Source organism: Astyanax mexicanus, chromosome 3 (genome assembly GCF_023375975.1).
Source record: "Astyanax mexicanus isolate ESR-SI-001 chromosome 3, AstMex3_surface, whole genome shotgun sequence".
In the NCBI taxonomy this organism is placed as follows: Eukaryota; Metazoa; Chordata; class Actinopteri; order Characiformes; family Acestrorhamphidae; genus Astyanax; species Astyanax mexicanus.
The window spans coordinates 30,965,636-30,986,580 of NC_064410.1; the positions used below are offsets into that span (position 1 = coordinate 30,965,636).

Consider the following 20,945-nt stretch of genomic DNA (forward strand, 5'->3'; position numbering starts at 1 on the left):
AACCATATATCAAAACACATTTTCGAAAAACACACACTGTACACCCCCCCTACACATTTATATTACATACAGTATGTTTGGCCAAGGGCTAATAAACATTGCTTCTTTTGTAAATTTGAAACTAAACAAATTTTCCACTCATATCTTGAGTTTAATTCATTTTCTTTTACATTTTATTAAAAACTAATAGAAAAAAAAGAGTAGCACTTTTTGAAAGAAATGTAACTTAAGAAAGGTAAAGGGCAAATATTAACCAGGTAAGCTGTTTATATTGCTTGCAATTTAGGTGAAGCAAGCGTGTGTAAAGCATTTTAATGTAAAATTGCTTAATTTTGCTGAATTAAATACAAGTAACAAAGTAAACGAGTTACAAAAATAGGAACACCACACAAGGGTTAAACCTCTCGCAGGAAAAAAAAATAGTTTAGTGTGGACTTTTTAAGAGGGATCTGGCAACACAGTAGCGATAGCAGCGTGTGTGGTGGCTGAGCAGTGAGAGCAGTTCTCAGCATTTTGGCTCCAGTGGAAACAATAAATGGTAACAGAGTTTGCACTTCAAGCATAGTCTTAATATGACTGGTTATGGTTATGCATAGTTAGATTACAAGAGATTTAGGAGAAAAAAACACCAAACCATAAGCTTAATATGACTGGTTGTGGTTTGCACTTATTGTTTGCACTATATAAGACCTAAAAAAGTTTTTATTATTTTTTTTTTATGTCCATTTCTTATAGAATCAATGTGTGAGAGAAACCCGACTGTTAAGTTTATGTTATATGATTTTGTCAAATAAAACTCAACTCAAACTTTTCATTTTTGACATTTTCTTTAAAATTTTATGTATAAATGTCGCCTCGTCTCGTTCTTGTGAACCCAGTATCGTGTCTCGTCTCGTGATATTAGTGTCTCGTCACACCCCTAATAATTACAGTCAGAGAGAAACAGTAACTAATTCAATTTAGGCTACTTTAATGTTTTGAAGCATTTATACTCACATGCCACATGTCATGGGAAACAAACTATTGGGTATTGGCTCCCAAGGTTTTGCCATGTCCCATGAAAGCTAATGTGTGTGTGGGTCTCCTACATTGAACGAGATTGGATGTGATTTCTGTCAGAGTCACTAAGTATCTGTTTGATAATTCTAGCCACACTCCACCAGTCACGATCATTACTACCACTGCTCTGTTCACTGTGGGTATTAATGCCTTCTATGACATAATCCCAGTATACAGGTACACTGTGGATCACTGGATGTATTGTTTACTTACGAGCGCTGGGTGTTAATCTACACAGATTTCTCTCCTGAAAGCTGTTTATTTGGGTGAGTAAAGCGCTTCCATTTATTTACAGAAAGCTTAGATTTTCTGCATTAGCAGCTAACTGCTAGCACTATCCTCTAAACTGCTAATGCTGCTCCTGGAGTGGTGGCCGGGGTCAGCAGCAAACTACAGGCAGATAACACTCACCTCTGAACAGGGAAAGAGCTAGCACTTAGCATGGTTACAAGCTAATGCTAATGCTGTTGGAGAACTAATCTGAAACTCCTGTATTACGCTGTGCTTTAGCAGAGTGGCTTTCCTGGTCCTAACAACCTGACTGGTGAAATTCACACATAAGGTACACTGGGTACTAAGACGCACTGACGATTTTTGGGAAAATGAAAGGATTTTAAGTGCGCCTTATAGTGCGAAAAGTATGGAACACAAGTAATGACGTAACAGGTATATTTTCTTTCTTTTTCAGGTAAAAAAGGACCCCTGAACCCAATGTCACTCTGGTGATAGCCTACCTTGCCACATCACAATTCTGCATGCCTAGATGTTTGGTTTTATACAACTGTGGACATGGAAATGATTGAAACCTATGTTCAATTATTTTATTAGGTGAGTAAATACGTATGGGAATATAGTGCACCTATAGTGTTTCTTTCTATTGCCTATACTCTATTTTTATATTCTTACCTGCCCAGTACTTCTCCGATTTCATACAGATCCTCCACATTATCCAGCTTAAAAACTGCCATTCTGCTGCGTCCTCCTTCCCTGCAACCTTTTCTTAAACGTAAGTGATCACAGGGTCGGCCACAGCATTGCTTCTAGAATGAGTTCTGGAGTGCTCGGCCCACATCTGAAAGAGAGGAAGAGGTTTTTGTTGTTTTTTTTTTTTGTCGCTTTTTTAGCCTGAGGGTAAAACTGACAGAGCTGTTTCTGAACAAGTGAAAACCACAAGTGACAGAGACCCATTTAAAAGGACAAACAAGAAAATTACAATCTTTAAACACTCAGTTGTGCCAATGAAATAAATGATATTTATAAAATGAACATTCTTAGTATAAAAAATATATACAAATGTGTGTAATAAACCAATAATACTGATAATAATAGCAGTAATAGTGAATTAAAAGCACAGATGTGAGCATGTGCGTCTTGCGTAAGTCACAGCAGATCCATGAAATGAAGCCACAATACTCTGTGCAAGAGCCAACTGCTCTCAAAACTACTGCATCACAAATATAAAACAGAGAGAGCGCAGAGAAGCACAGCCTGGCAAAATCATTAGCAAACCCCGGGACAGTCAGTTTCCCATGCAACACACAAAGTGTTAGCCAACGCTTACATAACACATAACCCCTTTCCCACCACACACATACTTCTGTAATTAGTTTTCAAATGACTGAAATGCCTTCTCTTCTTCATTATGTGGAAAACAGAGAGGCCTGGACAACAAAGAGACAATAAAGAAAGTAAATGGGAGGATAGAGGGTGGAGGACAGAACTCTAATGACTGGAAAAAGGAAAAGACAAACAGTTAACAAAACAGAAAAAGAGGAAGAATGAAGAAGGAGGAGGAGGTGAGAGTATAATGACATTTTACTGCCCTTAAAGTGAACAGCTTAGAACAGTGGTTCACAAACTTTTTAGACTACATACCACCAATGACCAAGTACCTAAAAGTCTTTACACAAAAGCACATGTACCACACACATGCTTATTTAAACACAGTAAGATAGACGTGTAATCCACACATATAAAGCTCTGGAAAAAAATAAGAGCCTTACAAATGATGAGTTTCTTGGATTTTACCAATTGGAAAACCTCTGGAATATAAGCCATCAAACCAAGCTGAACTGCTTGAATTTTTTTGCACCAGGAGTAAAGGCATACAGTTATTTATCAAAAAGCAGTGTGTAAGACTGGTGGAGGAGAACATGCCAAGATGCATGGAAACTGTGATTAAAAACCAGGGTTATTCCTCCAAATATCGATTTCTGAACTCTTCTAAAAACTTTATGAATATGAACTTGTTTTCTTTGCATTATTTGAGATCTGAAAGCTCTGCATCTTTTTTGTTATTTCAGCCATTTTTCATTTTCTGCAAATAAATGCTCTAAATAACAATATTTTTATTTGGAATTTTGGAGAAATGTTGTCCGTGGTTTATGGAATAAAAAACAATGTTCATTTTAACCAAATATATACCTATAAATAGCAAAATCAGAGAAACTGATTCAGAAACTGAAGTGGTCTCTTAATTTTTTCCAGAGATGTACATGTCTTCATATTGTTTACCAATTGTTCTTTACCTGTTGTGTGGAGCCTGCTCACTACTGCAGTCTGTTAAGTTTGTTAAATTGTTTGATTATGGTTTCTGGTTAATACTGTATTGTTACTAAAACAACTTTAGACAGAGGAATTAACCAAGCAGTATCAAACAGTGAACTACAGTGTTTACTACCTTATTTAGCTATTAATCATAATACAGAAACTGGTGTGAACTTTCAGTAGCTTGTTGACGTAGCTTATATCTTGTGGCGTTCCACAGGGTTTTACTCTAAGGCCAATGACACTGATATTAATAATTACAAAACTGGGTTTCTGACAGTGAAGCACTAAACACTAAAAGCACATCGTCGCTGTCCTATGAAAAACACTTATCTCCATTTTTGTCTATTTTTAGTTTACTACATAATTTGAACAGACTGCCCCTCACACTGTGCCAAAATTTCTTGATGAATGGACCAAGAGAAACTCTTCAAAATGACCTAAAATAAACTCTTTTTACATTCACTTCCATTCAAAGTTAAGTTTTTTTCTCTTTCCTGTAAAGTTGCTGTTTTGGAGATAAGTGTTTTTATTGGACAGCAACGACATGTAGTATTAGGAAAATTACAGGTGGAAACTTTATTGATTTCAGTCCTTAAAACTGATTGTTCAGTCGTATTAATTGGATCCTCTACTGTAGTGCAAATGAATACACATAAATACACCATTTTTGGGGTGTGTTATGTAGAACAAGTTACCAGAAACACTTCAACTTTTCAGTCATGGGCAAGCCTAACTACAACAACTGTGATCATGCATTTTTTCAGCTCAACTGATCATATAGGTGCACTTTGTTGTCTTATAATTACAGACTGTAGGTTCTCTGCACATCGTATTATCCTCTCTCTTTACCCTGTTCTTCAATGGTCAGGATGTAAACAGAGCAATTATTGCACTGCAGACACTGGCATGCCACTGGTCATGATGGTGGGATGTTCTAGAGTGTGTTGGGATGGTAGGAGTGGATCAGACACAGCAGCAGTGCTGCTGGAGTTTTTAAACACCTCAATGTCACTACTGGACTGAGAATATTCCACCAACAGAATCCTGTTGGCAGCATCCTGTGAACACTGATTAAAGACTAGAGGATGACCAACACAAACTGTGCAGATTGTACAGATTCAGGGACAGAAGATGAAGTAGCTAGGCAGGAGTATGGCTAAAGGCACAGCCGTATATGCCATACACGTAGTCTTCCTAGAAATCTAACTTCGCATCATGTGACACAGACATCAACAGCTGTAATTGGTCCAGATAGCCTTGTGTTCCTGCCTACACTGTTTAAACTACAGAAAGATGCAGAGTCGCACACAGCAGCATAGGGCACTGGCACAGGCTACACCATAGACATTTTTGTATTTGTATCATTATTTACAATATTTTTAAATATTTCCTGTTACAGTAATAATTAGGATTTTTAGTAATGTTTCTTATCAAACATGAAACCTGTAACACTTAAATAGAAATCCTTAAGATGTAGACATGTAATATCAACTTGTACCAGCTCAACTCTCATCAACACACCACCACCATGTCAGTGTCATGGCAGTGTTAAGAATGCCCCATCACACAAATAATAGCTGCTCTACGATGCTCTATGAGGGTGAAAATAGGACAATAAAGTACACTCTGCAATTCTAGAACTACAAATCCACACAGTGGCTTAAGCACATTCGCCTCTCAACAGAGTGGAGTTTCCATGTTTTCCCTGGGTCCACATGGGTTTCCTCCAGGGACACTGGTTTCATCCAACAGTCCAAAAACATAAAGATCAGGTAGATTGAATTCTCTAAATTACCCAAAGATTGGAGAAATGGATACTCAACTCTTGTCCTGAGTGTAAGTGTAAATGTGTGTGGGACTGTATGTCCAGGTAAGGATTGGCACTCTTTGCTGGGTCAATTTCTCAGTGCCCAAAGCAGTCCCCCAAGTGGGCAGTTGTTTCTGGTTGAGAGTATGCTGTGCACGATTAGCTGCTGCTTCTTACCTGTGTGTGTGTGGATGAATGCTGTTACAAAGTGTAATTGATTGTGTGGAAAACATGATTGTGAAGCACCCTTGGGTGTCTAGAAAGGCATTAAATAAGTGTAACTTCATTTATTCACTCACAAAGTGCTCCTGCATGTTCAGTGGAGCTGAAAAATGGATAATGCATGTAGAAACAAGAACGTAGTAAAATTTGTTATGAATAAGCCAGTATGTCTACTGCTCTCTACATGGAATATTTGCAGAATAATGCTATTCTATTTTCAATATGCTAGTGGCATTATATGATCTTAAAATAATGTTGTTTATTGCAATAATTTTGGGAAGAACATATCACCCAATAACGATATTGAGACAGGCCTAATGGATAGTCATAAAGTCTTGTTTTTGTTGCATACTCTTTATCATTTAAGTCCTCTATCAATAACAGTTCCCATCCAGACCCTCCTACTGGCTTCCTTCAGTGTCATACCAGGAAATCAGCCTCGCAGCACAACAATAAAGTTCATTCAATAAGAAACAGCTGCTTGCGAGCCATAAACAACAGTGGAACAATAGCAATTGACGCTGCAGATCTACTCAAGAAGTGCCAGATTCCACACAACACAGTCGGCGTGGAACGGTATCAAAGAATGTGCTTCTGCTTTAGATTACAGTATTGCATAATCTGTGGCATATTTCACTTGCATTTTTGAAAGTCAAGAAAAGTGCAAAGAAATATGTATATAGTTCTTAATATCTGTGTATCTCTGAATATCTCTTAATACCTTCTCTTAAGGCATTCTATTACCTGGAAATTTTAACATATCATTTTTACTATTCAATACTATTAAAAATGTAGATTAATTGTGTTGTTTAATTTATGTTAAAATCTGGATTATATCTCATAACTAACTCTAACTTTCTTAACCCTCTACTTCACACACACACACACACACACACTGTTGCTGATCCCGTAAAGCATATGTTTCCCATGTTTCCTCTTCAACCTGGTTTAACCCTTAGATGCACGAGTCCATGACTGGCTCAAAAAAGCCTGGTGTTAGAATCAATATGTCTTCATGTCACTTTCAGTCATTTTATCATATGCATTATATTTTAGTCCACAAAAATGATTTACAGTTATTTGTACTAATTACAATATTTATATATTTTTTTACGATTTTAGCTGTTGTGAAAAGTCCATGTGTTAAAAAAATATAAGCAAAAATAAAACCATAGGGTTATTTGTTTGAGTGATGACAACAAACAAGGTATGCAGTAGTAGTAAGTGGATGTAAATCTTTTTCACTCACCTATTAAAGATTCGGGTAGTAATACCAAAACTAGAATTTTATACTTGAGTTTATTAAAGTTAAATCTGTAAGTTATTATGCCTAAATTGTAAATTAACGTCTGTTTCTTTGCACAATACTTGTACTTCCAATGTTATGGTCAGGTGAATAAAACAGCTTTGTAGTTAGCCTTAATTGCCCTGAAATATAGATGTGAAATACTCTAAAATGCTATAAAATGAACATTGTAGCACACAGCCAACGCTAAGATAGCAGCTTACAGATCAATACGTTAATCATAATGTATGATCTACAAGTTTACCTTAGGTAGCCTGGGGGAAATGACTACACACTGAGGATGAGTGCCAGAAGCTGGGAAACTTATACCCAGTATGCAAATAGACTGTACAAGATGCCAATAGATAAAATAAACTGACAGTAACAACAGATTAAACTCAGTTATTATAAGCTGATTATGTGGCTGCAAATGCTCACCTAGCTCAAATAGTTAAGTGATGTTTGTAAATATTTAATTTTATGTAAAACAGACTTTGAGTTTGTATATTTAAGTTTATACAAGTTGTGAGTTTACGGTGTAGGAGTGTTTTTGCTGTTTGAGTTGTGAGCTGTGTTGTGGTAGCTGTGGTTCATTACCTTCAAGCTTCTGTGTCTGTGTTTTGCTGTGTTCGATATTAACGCACTCCCTAAAACCGTTCGTTACTCAGCTGATAAAGACTCTATTTTAAAAATAATTTAAATTACACTGAAAAAATCATAATAAAGCAATAATAGTTTACTCTAGACAGCATTGAATGTTAAAATGCTATGTTAAAATGTTAAAAATCATGTGACACATTGTGATTAATCACAGACTACTGTTTTTAATACATTACTATTCATAATTTCATGTTAATACTGAACTGTATATTGGTTGGCCCTCCAGAGCACACTGCAGTTGCCAGATCCACTACCTCATATGCAGGCCTGAGGCTGCAGGCGTGGCCTCTCTGGAAAGGAGATGAAATTCCTGTTTTCCGTGAATAGCTCTTGTCAAGACAGATCCATATGATGATAAATCCACAATAACATTCCTCTGCCTACAGGAAGAGTTCCAGAGTGCAGGAGCTGCAAGGATCTAGATCAGCTGTCCAAACTAACACCAGGTCCCTTTGCTTTTTCTTAAAGCCACAAAACACCCAAAGTTAATGAAATCATACTGAGCACTCGTGTAACCTGATCTTACTCAGCCCAGCTGCAGGTTGTGTTGTTAAACGAAAAGCAGACTGAACCACAGCTGTTTGGCTGGATTTGCATTTGTCTGACCTGAGTGTGCAAATGCTCTCAGCACAGGGTATGATAATCAGCACTGCACGAACCATAGGAACAAACAGATGTTCCATAGATGTTTAACTCCTAACCTGACAAGACGTTAAACATATTTTGCCATCAAACCAACATATTCTGTCCGTATAATATGTACAAAACTTTTCTGTCTAACAAAAAACAAGTATCTCTAAAACGGCAACTTTATAGGAGAGATAAAACCTACGTAACATTTAATGGAAGCCAATGTAAAAATAGTTTATTTCAGGTCATTTTGCAGAATTTCTATTGGTCTATTCATTAAGACATTTGACACAGTATAAGAGACAGTTGGTGTGTTCAAATCATGTAGTAAACTAAAAATACACAAAAATTGAAATACATGTTTTTCATTGGACAGCGGTGGTATGAACCTACACATGGGTTTATTATACATTACTTTCCAATTTATTTGGAAACACTTGCAACACTATAAAAGTGTAATTATTTATTTTTAATACAATAAAGCAAACACTTTACAGTAACATAACCCAGGTCAAATTATCTGTTACTCTGAATAAGGGGTGTGTCATATTGTTTCATGAACAATATGTTCTCATCAATTTAAAAAAATAATAAAAAACAAACACATGAAACTAAAAACATTTAATAATAGTGGCACTCTGTCTTGCAAATTGTATATTTTCTATTTGTTTAGCTTTTTATTGTGAGGCTTCAGGAGTGTTTTTTTTTTGTTTATTTTTAAGTTTGCAGCTTATATAAATGCACTAAATAAGAAATATTCTTCACATTAGTACTGCGCTAGAGTTTTTGTTGCATTACATTATTTTTTGCTAAATTACAGTCTTGGTAAGTTACTGTTGTTTGGAAATAAGACAAAAGTTTACAGATTTTTTTTTTATATTCTTGGAATTATTGAAAAAATATATTTTTCCAGAAGTATATAGAAGTGTGTATAGAGTGTCTGACAACATTTTAGCAACCAGATACCAGATTACCAGACTACACTACAGCTATCATTAAAATAAAGCAAACTATCACAGATCATAGATATTATGGCTCAAGTGAGTCACATGTCCACCCAAAAACAATTACCGATATGAACAAATACTGATACCGATAACACTGTGTATCAGGACGATATATTCTCCCAGAAATTATTGTGATAAACAATATTATTGTCCTTTTAAGTTCCATTTAAATGTTGGAATCACTGACAAACTGATTATACAACAGCAATAATAATAATAATAAAAGAATAATGAATCATAGAATGAGAAATATATACTTTTTTCTTCACTTACTGCAGTCACAGTCACCACTGTGTGTACGGAGTCCCAGTTATTAAAGCATTGGTCACTAACTGTCTAAAACACTGTTTACCATTATATCCTTGAACAAACATTCAAACCAACACAATAGATAATATCACAACCATCAAAAATGATTGAGGCAGTGTCCATTTATTGTACGGTAAGTTAATAATGTAAATATTGTGACAGGACTATACGCAGTTCATGGTTCAGTTTTTCTTTTAAAATGTTTGTTTCCTCTTTTAGCAGTTTGTGAAGTTATAGTACTAATATCTGTACTGTATTATTTCAGTTCAGTGGTCAGCTTCCAGTTGGTTTGTGATAGTAGTTCCACTTCTACATTCTGATTTTAGGAAAACCCCTGTTTTACCTGAAATACAGGATGTTTAATCTGATCCATATTCAAATGCCTTTCCTGTTGTGGGCATTAAACAGCTACTCTTTATAGACATCCCTTTAATATATTACTATGTTTTTTTTATTTCAACTGCATAATAGGCTTTACAAAAAACATGACAATGATATCTGATGAACTTGAACCATTCTGTAAACACAGGATCAGGATGAATAGATAGAATAAACATAATAGAAAACACTGTAAAAGACTGGGGTCAGTCTGACAGCCTATGCAAGAATGTTACCTCTGCACCACAACATGCTTTAAAAGAGTAATACCACAAAAACATGAAAAGCCTGAGTCATCTACAACAACATTCAGTGTAAAAGTAAAGATAAATATCTCTGTCTGTTATAAACATTGTGACACTTTATTACTAAATGGTAACTACATTCCAGTTGTGTACCAATTGCATACTACAAAACTTAAACTATAAGTTCCATGCTATATCCTAATCATAATAGTGAAGGTTTGGCAGGTTAGTACACAAACGTTTAGTGTACTAACCAGTTCTGTACTAACAGGAAGTGAAGAAACATTACTATGCAAGCAAATGTCAGTGCAAGTTCTCCTGGTGCTGTCACAGTAAAAAATTGACCAATATTGATTTTGATAGTTTATCTGAGCATTTATCTGAGTGTTTCACTTACATGTGACTTGAGAAGCATTCCTGATGTACTTATATGGTTATAACACTGTGGTGTGCAAATTTAAATCAACGTGATATTTTTCGTCAGGTGTTAAATATGTCTTGTAAGACTTATGCACAGGTAACCAAAACAAATGTTTGATCATTATGGCAGCAAACAGCAGCACTGGTCTGCTCCAGCTTAACTATAATACTTTTCCTCCATACTCCATACTTATCCTCATACCTCCATGCTTATCCTCCATACTCCAGTCACATTTACATCACCCGCAGAAACTTTGTATCAGTCTTGCTTGTATCAGTCTTGCTTTCACCCAGCATTAGACTGAGAGGCAGGGGAGCTTTAGAGCAGAAAGGTTCTGCTCCCCTACCCTTTGTAGTGCATGTAATTTAATCGTATATTTCAACTTTGAAATAAAAAATATATATAATGTTATATACGTTATGGGCATATACTGTCTTATATCATTCTCGTGAACCCAATATCTTGTCTCGTCACACCCCTACTATAATACCATTGCTGAGGTACATTTATGATAGTAATTGCACTGCTTAAGTACACTCTAAAAAACAGGTACGATATGAGTACTTTTTTGTACTCAAAGGTACACTCTTCATAATTGTCCCCTCAATGGTACAATATTGGTCTTTACAGGGTCAGATTTGTTCCCTCTGAAGTACAAAGTAATTTCTAACAGCAATAAGTACAAATTTGTACCATTTAGCCAGCCAAAGGGTACATTCAGTATTCTGTATCACTGTACTAATAAACAATATATATTTTAATTGCACATTTTTTATTTTAAAGCCAGACAATTTTGGATCATCAAGTTTTTTGAGCCATATTCAGTTGATGATAATGTTTATAATCTTTATACTCTATACTGGCACAAAAACCATGAGTACAAAAAAGGACTTTCACTAAAAGGTACTTTTTTGTACCTCAATATAAGGTACAGCCCCATCGACAAGCTTTGTACTCTTTTAAGTACAAATCTGTACTTACTTTTCTTAGTGTGATAAATTAGCTTTGAGAAGCACTTTTGAGGGACTTTTTTATGCCTTCTCCTGTAAAGTCACAATATTGATATACTTGTTTTTTATTGGACAGCGATGATATGTGTTCCTTCAGAAATCATAAGTCTTCAATACTAATATACTGTACAATGTACAAAATAATAAAAATAAAGGAAAAAACTTTTGCATTTCACACACACTCAGGGTTTTTGCACCATTTTAAAAGTCAAATTTAATACTTTTTAAGACCTTTTTAGACCACAATAAATATCATTTAACACCCAAAAAATGTGTCATAATTTCTTTGGTAGAAAATTATTTATTGTATTGGAAGACCTAAAGTTTTCCATTAGTTATCTTTTTTTTCCTTCTCCCCCGAAACATTAGCTATGTCTCTGCCAAGGTCTCTCCCCGGTAACTTAGCTAATTCACTGCTAACGTTACTATGTTAGCTAGCTCTCTGCTAACCTAAATTCTCTCTCCAGTTATGTAGCTAGCTAACTCACTGCTAACATTACTGTTAGCTAGCTCTCTGCTAACCTTAATTCTCTCTCTAGTAACGTAGCTAACGTTAATAAGTTAGCTAGCTCTCTGCTAACCTTAATTCTCTCCCAAGTCACATAGTTAGCTAACTCGCCCCTAATGTTAGTATGTTAGCTAGCTTGCCACTAAGGTTAGATAGCTCTCCGTTAGCCTTAGTTCTCTCCCCGTTAACATTAGCTAGCTCACCGATGAAGTTAGCATATGCTAACTTCATAGCACATAGCACTGGCATTAAACTCACTGTCTAAAAATGCAATGCCTACAGCAAGTTTAAAGAAAATTTAAGACAATTTAAGACCTTAATTACCCAGATTTTAATTTAAGACATTTTAAGACTTTTTAAGGACCTGTGGGAACCCTTTCACTATTGTTTACAGGTACAGGCATAAACACGTTTTAAACAGTCCGAAATACCTAGACATGTACCTAGAAGGAACTCCAAATTCCATCTTTCCAAAACATTGTCACTTATATTTACAATGTTTTTCCGACTGTGCCCAATATCACCTGCATTCGATAATGAGTTCTGGTCCTTTACACTGGGGAAAGCCTAATTAGTGGAATAAGATGTTGCAGTAGTTGACTGGAACAAAGATATGCAAATGTTACAGCCTCAGTAGATTATTTATGGAAATGAATTGTCCTTGCTTCCCTCATGTCTTGTCCTGCAAATCAGGTCTTTTATGGGCTTGTAATCATCAAAGGTTTGTATTATGTTTAAGCAAATACAAAAAAAGAAGTACGGTGTATGCAGACTTGCACCATATGAGGACAGTAACCAAACAGAAGTAAAAAAAAAAAAAAAGTTTTTTTTAGAGACAAACTGAAACTTCCACATACCCCTTGCAGGTCATTTAACAGGAACACATGCGCCAAGCACACACACAATAGGTGAGATATGGCCTCCACATATCATACAGGCCATCTTTTTCAAATGCCTGATACCAATTGTGTAGAGCTTTCCCGAACTGGCATGATATGATGTTTGATTGGTAATTAGTGCAGTGCAAAAGGTGCCCCATTAAGTGTTATATTGCAAAACTCAATATCTTTCTGTCTCACTCTCTCACTGTCTCTCTCTCTTTCTTTCTCATTGTCTCTCCTTTCTATTACTATGTTTTCCTCTCAAAGTCTCTTGCTCACTGTTTCCCTCACTCTCTCTCTGCGTCCCTTTTACTGTTTCTCTCCCACTGTCTCTCTTCCTCACTCTTTCACTATGTCTCTCTGTCTCTCGCTGTCTCGTTTTCTTTCATACTGTGTCTCTCTGACTGTCTCTCTCTTTCTTTCTCACTGTTTCTCTCTCACTGTGTCTCTCTCACTGTTTCCCTCACTCTCTCTCTCTCTGTCTCCCTCTTACTGTTTCTCTCCCACTTTCTCTTTTTCTCAGTTTTTTTTACTATGTCTCTCTGTCCTCTCTCTCTCGCTGTCTCCTTTTCTTTTATACTGTGTCTCTCTGACTGTCTCTCTCTCTTTCCCACTGTTTCTCTCTCTGTTTCTTTCAGTTTCTCTCTTTCTCACTCTCACTATCTGTCTCTCTGACTGGGTCTCTCTGTCAATGTCTCTCTTACACTGTCTCACTCTCACTATCTGTCTCTCTTACTAGGTCTCTGTCTCTCTTTTTCTGTCTCTCTGTCACTGTCTCTCTCACGGTCTCTCACACTGTCTTTCTCACGGTTTCTCTTTTTCTCACTCTGTGTCTCTCTGTCAATGTCTCTCTGTCTCTCTCTCACTGTTTCTTTCTCACTCTCACTATATGTCTCTCTTACTGTGTCTCTCTGTCCATGTCTCTCTTTCTGTCTCTCTCACTGTTTCTTTCTTCCTCACTGTTACTATGTCAATTTCTCACACTCTCTCTCACTGTGTCTCTCTTATTTTGTCTCTCTGTCTCTCTCTCGGCTCGAGCGCGTTCTGTGCTTGGACTCTGTGGCGCGAAACCCCGGGCTCGCGCTGCGCTTCACCGGCGGTCACGACTCTCACACACGACTCCCGAACACGAAGACGCAGCGACCACCACTCTCACACAGACACACACACCAGACAGAACGGCCACGGAGGTCGTAAACGGCGGCGAGTCATTTCTGAGAGCGCGCCTCAGCTCTCCTCACCTCAGCCTTCAGAGACTAAACAAACCCAGAAAAATCAGACAGCGCGCGCGATCAGAGCGGGACAGCGCGTGTTTATCTCCACACTGCGGCTCCTGTACAGTTCCTCGTTTTCTCTCCTCCCCCAGAGCGGCGCAACACCTGCGCGCCTGCGTGTCTACCTTTCCCTACCGAACCCAGCGAGAAACCAGCGAGTCCAGCAGATTTAAACACAGCCAAACAACAGAGCGTAAACTCACAGCACCTACCTGACTGCCTGCCCGCGTCCTCGTGCAGCCCGAGTGTGTATGTGTGAGAACGTGAAGCTCACTTCAGGTCGGACCTGCGTCTGCTAAAATCAGGAAAGGCGATTTGAGACACCCCCCTCTCAACCCCCACCCTCGTATGACGGGAGGAGCTCATTGATGCACTTTACCACACACACATACAGACACACACATACTGAATATAAGCAATAACCCAAGCAACCGAGCTAAAGACGGATATGTTAGGCTAATTAGTTCCATTCAAATGCACTAAATAGCAACTTCTGTATAATTTAATGGTTAAGATGTGAACAAAGTCAGCCAGGGCTTTTTTGACATGAAATCTTGCTTCTGTAACCCACTGAAAAATATTAATACACGGATAAATAAATGTGCATTGTACCACATTAGTTCCTGCAGTTGTGTCAATTGGAACCAGATGTTTAATACCTGTAAAGACAGAAGTACACTAATGCCCCAATTAACATTCAATAGAAGTTTAACTGCACTCTGAAGCTCTTTGGCAAACAAACTACTGTGATGAAAACTCAGCAAAACTCATTCTTGGCTGTTTGACCTTATGCCCTGTGTTGAATAGTGTGTATGATGCTGATTATACTTAATGGATGGTAATGTCAAAAAAGGGATGTCATGGATTGGAATAATGCAGCTATTCAGACAGTTTCTTCAAGTTACAACTAAAGTTGAAAATAAAAAAGTTCAAATTTCATGGTTTACACTTCGATCAATTAAAGTCTTTTGAATGTCAGAACCTACTTACTAGGTTAAAAATGAGAATGTCTCAACTAATTATTATTGGCACTAATTAACACATTAATTATAAAAAATGTAACTACTATCTCAATTTTGTTTAACATTTGTTTATTAAGCAAGAGTATAAATACATTATTAACACTTAAACAAATATAATGTATATTCCCACATTTTTCCATAACACAAATAATAAACTAACAAAATTGCAGAGAATCAGACAAAGGGTGCAAAGGAAACAAAAAAAACGGATCAGGTTGTAATATCTTGTGTAAGACTACAGAAGGTGTCTAGAGTATTTGGTTTAGTAGTAGTTTAGTAACGAGGACAAGGCTATGTAAAGGTGTAGCCTCTTCATATTGACATTTGGCTCAAAAAGGGGACACCTCTGGGATGATATGTAACTTAGATTTGGAATAATGTAACCTATGAAACGTATTAGGAAAATCTCTTAATTCAGTTATTATTTACAACATTCCTATGAAATAAAAGTTAGTAATGTTTAATAATGTGTTAACTAGTGCCAATTAATAATTAATATTTTTAATGTTAATATTGTTAATTGTTATAAGTACTGTTATTTGTGACCCTTATTGCTTACACAGTAAATTTGCCGGTATAAAATCAATGCTACACTCTGTCATGTGTAGTATATGAGGCTGTAATTGAATGAATTAACATATTTGTCTATGATAATTGAGCACTTATATAAAGATATTTTATAATTGGGAAACACTGTTGTAATACATTGAGTATACTTGATAGTTTAGCCTGTAATTTTCAAGTCAACCAATAGGTCACCTGGGTAAAAAAGTGTTTTTTCGTTTCAATATTTATATAGTGAATAAAATAATCTAAAGATTTAAGTCTAAAGATTTAAGTAATGAACTATATAAAAAAAAAATATTATGCTATAAGATATTTTAATTACACCAGATATTTTCATTACTCCAGGCTCCTCTGGCATTCTTAAGAACCACATTTCAGTAACAGAAGGACCACTATGTTTGGGACATCAGTCTGATCTATTTAATACAGGTATTATATATAAAAATGAGTCTTTTTTAATTGCCCCCAATTAATTAATACACATGACCAAACTACAGCCGTGGTTTTCCATTTTACCTAGAAACATTCTTCTGCAACACTTAAAAACTCACCAGAGCTTCTTAATTCACCAATAATTAATACAAGCGTACCTCTCAGTTGTGCCATGAGGTTTCTTCAACAAAGATAAACATTCTGTACATTTGTGCCATCTAGTGGACACATTAATTAAACTCACAATACTGTATTATATGACTCAATTTAAACACTGCAGCAGTGCCTGTTTAATGGGTCATATACATTTTTCATATATTGATTCATAGAAAAGATATACACAATCCATCATAACATTAATCCTATAATAACATTTAGTGTTAATTTTCAGCTATTTCTTGATTATTTGGGTGGCAGATTATACTGGTGTGTGATGGATGTCCTGGAATAATTGTAATAGACACAGCTGTACTTCAACGAATACTTTAAGGTATAGACTGGAAGGTTATTACACAAAAATATTTACATACTAATTGTACTAGCAGGAAGTGGTGAAGTGTTGTAATGCCAACATACATACATTACTGCAGGTCATACCACAGTTAGTTCTGACCCTGCAATGTGATTGGCTAGGAGGCGTTTTATGAGTGACATTATCAGCCGGTAATGCACTGTAACTAAAGCTCTCCATGTATTATTCCGCCACATACAGTTAACCTAACAACAATGCAACGCTTACAAACAGATGTCATTATAAACCACTGGGAGCTGCTGGATCCCATAGGCACAGTGCAGAAATGCCAATAAGCAACTCGAAAAGACGCATTAAACAAAAGCTTAAGTGTATATATTTTTCAGGTATTATAGGGTATTTTAAGCTGAATGTAAGGTGGACTCCAAAGTAAACAAAACTTTAATTCTTAAAAAAGCATTTTCTTTCAGTCAAACAAGCACTTGACTTTAACCTACACAGATTTATCTCCTAAAATGTTTTTTTTGGGTGAGTAAAGCTTACAGCGCAGCTACAAGCAGAACAGCAATGGAACTATTTTAACTCGTGAAGTGTTTATAACCAAACAGATCGTATTTTCTTGTCCACTTGAACTCAAAATCTTTTAATAAACAGCGATAATGGAACTGTGGTATAAATGCAATATTACACTCAAGGTTCATGCTATAACAAGTAATATTGGCACTGCTGAGCTGATCTACTTTATACTCGGCCTACGGGCTTGTGCTACGACCGCAGCACAGCGGTGCCAATATTACATGTTATAGCGCTCCCTATCATGTATTATTGCTTAATTCTCTTGCTGTAGCACTTTATCTGCCATTATTTGTTTCAGATGTAAGTAGTGCATCCATTTCCATTTTATAATTCATAGTTTAATAGCATTAATACCCGTGCAAAGAAATGGCTTTTTTTAGGCAATTAAAGGGTAACCAAACCCCCTGGTTTTTGCTGACTCCACCCTCAGCTCAAATTTGAAAAAGGCAGAAAAATTGTGAGGGGTAGTTTGGGATGGGTACTGTGTGATGTATGGATTTCAAGGCAGGGCAAGGGAGAGAGCTGATTGGCTGAGCTCCAGCAGCAGCAGTGTGCCTCTGACAGCAGTGAGACGCAGATGGTTGGACGTCAGTAGGGGTTTGGTATTGCTGATTGACTGATTAGGTTAGGAAAGGACTGGTATGTTTCATTACTTTAAAGGAACACATGCTATTAATGGACAAAAATAGGGTTTAGGGAATTAGTGGCTCTTTAACAAGCTTTAAATAGCTCCAATTCATTGATAGAGTTATGAGGGACCTGATATTTAAAACAAGTTGTTTAATAAAAAAGACATAGTACCTTGAGGTAGTTCTTAAGGTCCAGGCAACCCCGTCTTAAAATGAAACCACCATAAATCGACTGAGGAGCACAAACAAGTCTACAGCTGATAAGTCATGTTTATGCCATGTGTTGTATAGTGCTTTTCATTCTCATTTATACAGTCACCAGATATACAGCTGGAATTAATGCATTTCCACTGAATTAGTTTAGAAATCTGTTCTCCAATCCTCCAAAACTCTCATTGCTAACCCTGTTTTTGTATTTACCAACCTTGATTTTTGATTGCTCTCTGATATTGCCTTTCTGTGTATGATCCCTGGACTGTTAATTGTGTATGGTATGTTTTCTCTTTCTTGCTGCTGTTTATTGGTTTTGACCCTGCTCGTTTTTGACAGCCCCTCTTCCCAATAAACCTGTTTTATTGTATCTGCACATCTAAGACCTGCCTTGCCATGACATTTACGCTATAAAAGCAATTAACTTGTACATTATGTTAAATTAAATATAAAATTGTGAAAAGTATTTAAAATAAGTGAAAAAAAAAACAACAATAGTGAAAAGTGTTAACTATTGTACAAAACTACAGCTACAGGCTCCTGTAAAAACTATAGCTATTCATCTTTAAAATAAAGAGAGGGTCAAAAGGCAAATCACACACTGATCTGTTGCCCCCTCTAGCGGTTGTGGCCCTAAACAATCCCATAGAGAGTTTATATAGTGAACACCAAAGACCTTTAAATTAACATTAGGAAATAGAATAACTTAAAACTGCACAAATCTCAGAAATAGAAAGGTAAAAAGATCTGATTTGTCTTTTTTCATTTAAATAAAGGAATCACTTTTGATAATCTAAAGTATCTGATAATGTCAAGTCAAGAGGCTTTTTGCAGCGGGGGTTCATCAAAATGAGATTAAATCAGTGTGTGTGTGTGTGTGTGTGTGTGAGTGTGCGAGAGGTCAGTGTGTCGAGGTGTCTAAAGATGGCCTTAATAAGCACAGGCCCAGGACTGCAAAAGCTCTCTGTTCTTTTTCTCTGTGTATCTCTCTGTCGTCACTCTTTTTTTTCTTTGCTCTTGATCTCATTGTTCTTTGCAGCCGCCACCTTTCACTTCCTGTGTGGTAAGGCGAGGGTTTAAACTGCCATTCTCACATTTTTTTACTTATACATCTATTGAAATGAAGAGATAGTGTGTTATTAGTAAAACATTTTTTTTGTATTTGCTCAAACACAATTTTGTAAACTAGGCTGTTTTCTTTTGTTTCAAAATGCTTACTTACTATACTATACTTACTATACGATTCACAATATGAAGCACTGAAACCAACACTATAGCAGTATCTAAATCAAACTGTATCACCAAATAACTTCATTCAAACACTTCATTCTTATTATTAGATTGTGTAACCAACTACACAATGACAGACAAAATTAAAATCACACTCATCTTTACTAAGCTTTGCCATGATACTACAATAGGTAATACTGTAGAAAATTCTTCAGATATGCACACACACACACACACACTCATGCTGCTGTAAGTCTTTTAATTGTTCACTAAACAAGTCAGAGCAACATCTATACAGAGTAAAAGGGCTGAAATTGTCAGCCTGTGATTGAAGACATGATTAACTAATGTTGCTCTGATTTCATTTGAAAGTTGTCTTCTTTGGCCATGAACTTCTCTACCATCCCTTTCTCTCCCTCTCCCTCCCCCTCCCATTCTCACCCTCCCTCTTCTGCTGTTGTTGAAAAAAAGGGTGTTCACCTGTGTTTTTTTTATTTACAGTGCTTAATTCCCGATTAAAATTGTAACAATTAGTCATTAAGGTGTTTGTCCAGGTGGCACATATACCGGGCAAATATTTTATATTGTTTCATTGTGAATGGCAGTGTTTTGATATGAAATCATATGACTGTTGTGTTTTATGCAGAGAATTGTGTTCAGCGCAGTTAAAAAGTTGAACTGGAAAATGTGTGTAAAGCAGAAAATGTGTTTCGAGTGTTGGAGAGTTGAGAAGAGGTTATACCCTCTGTGTGTCAGTTTAAAACCCCTTAAAGTGCCTTGACCCATACACAGGCTACAGGTGCAGTTGATACAAAACCTATATGTTTATTTACATTCAGAAAATTTGAGGGCTTTGAAATCTCCTACAGGACACTTGGAGAAGCTGCCTGTTTTCTCTCTACTCCACTTAATAATTCAAGATCAGTAACAGAAATTAAACCCAAATTCTGCATCTTTGGAATTAGACATAAAAACTAGACAAACATAATGCAACTAAAGGTTTGGAGGACATGAACTGTTTGATTTGTATTCAGGAATATATTGATTTTAGGCAGGAGCCAATTTTATGATTTTATTCATTATATTTAGACATGAGCAAATTTACTTAAATATTTTTTTCCTTTTATTTTCTATTACAATTACAGTTATGCTTTTCAGCAATTATTTTATCAGTCATGAAAGCTTTTTATGTAATGCTTGAATAGAAATCCTCAAGATTTAGTGGTGTAATGTCACGCAGACAATTGACAAAAATCATGGCAAGATAAGGGGTTAAAAATTGTGCTGCACATTTAACTTTAGTGTGTTAGCAGTTGGAAAGAACTGTGGTTAAAAACAGTTCCACTGCGTCAACTATCAATTGAACACTTTGCAGGGTTGACAATTACAGGCCGTGGCTTTAGACTGTGTTACAAAGTGTAAACTTTAATTTCCCTCAAAATAATCCATTACAGCAGATTCAGGATGCTGTATTAATTCATCATAGAGATAAATGTGGGCGTTTCCTTCTATTTGCTTTGCTTCACCTTCAGTAGCACGCTTTCACCCTCACTCACACTCA

The 20,945-nt window shown here is 36.3% G+C and overlaps 1 protein-coding gene across 2 annotated transcripts in view; it reads right to left on the bottom strand.

The window, feature by feature from the left end:
- Positions 1–14,568, bottom strand: part of LOC125799488 (death-associated protein kinase 2) — a 40,758-nt gene extending 26,190 nt beyond the window's left edge. For both annotated transcript variants that reach the window (XM_049476344.1, XM_049476345.1), the window contains exons 1-2: positions 14,459–14,568; positions 1,966–2,131 (exon numbers count right to left, since the gene is read on the bottom strand). In XM_049476344.1, the coding sequence (XP_049332301.1) occupies positions 1,966–2,027 (62 nt within the window). In that variant the 5' untranslated portion in view covers positions 2,028–2,131; positions 14,459–14,568. The remainder of the gene's footprint in view (positions 1–1,965; positions 2,132–14,458) is intronic.
- Positions 14,569–20,945: the final 6,377 nt, after the last annotated feature.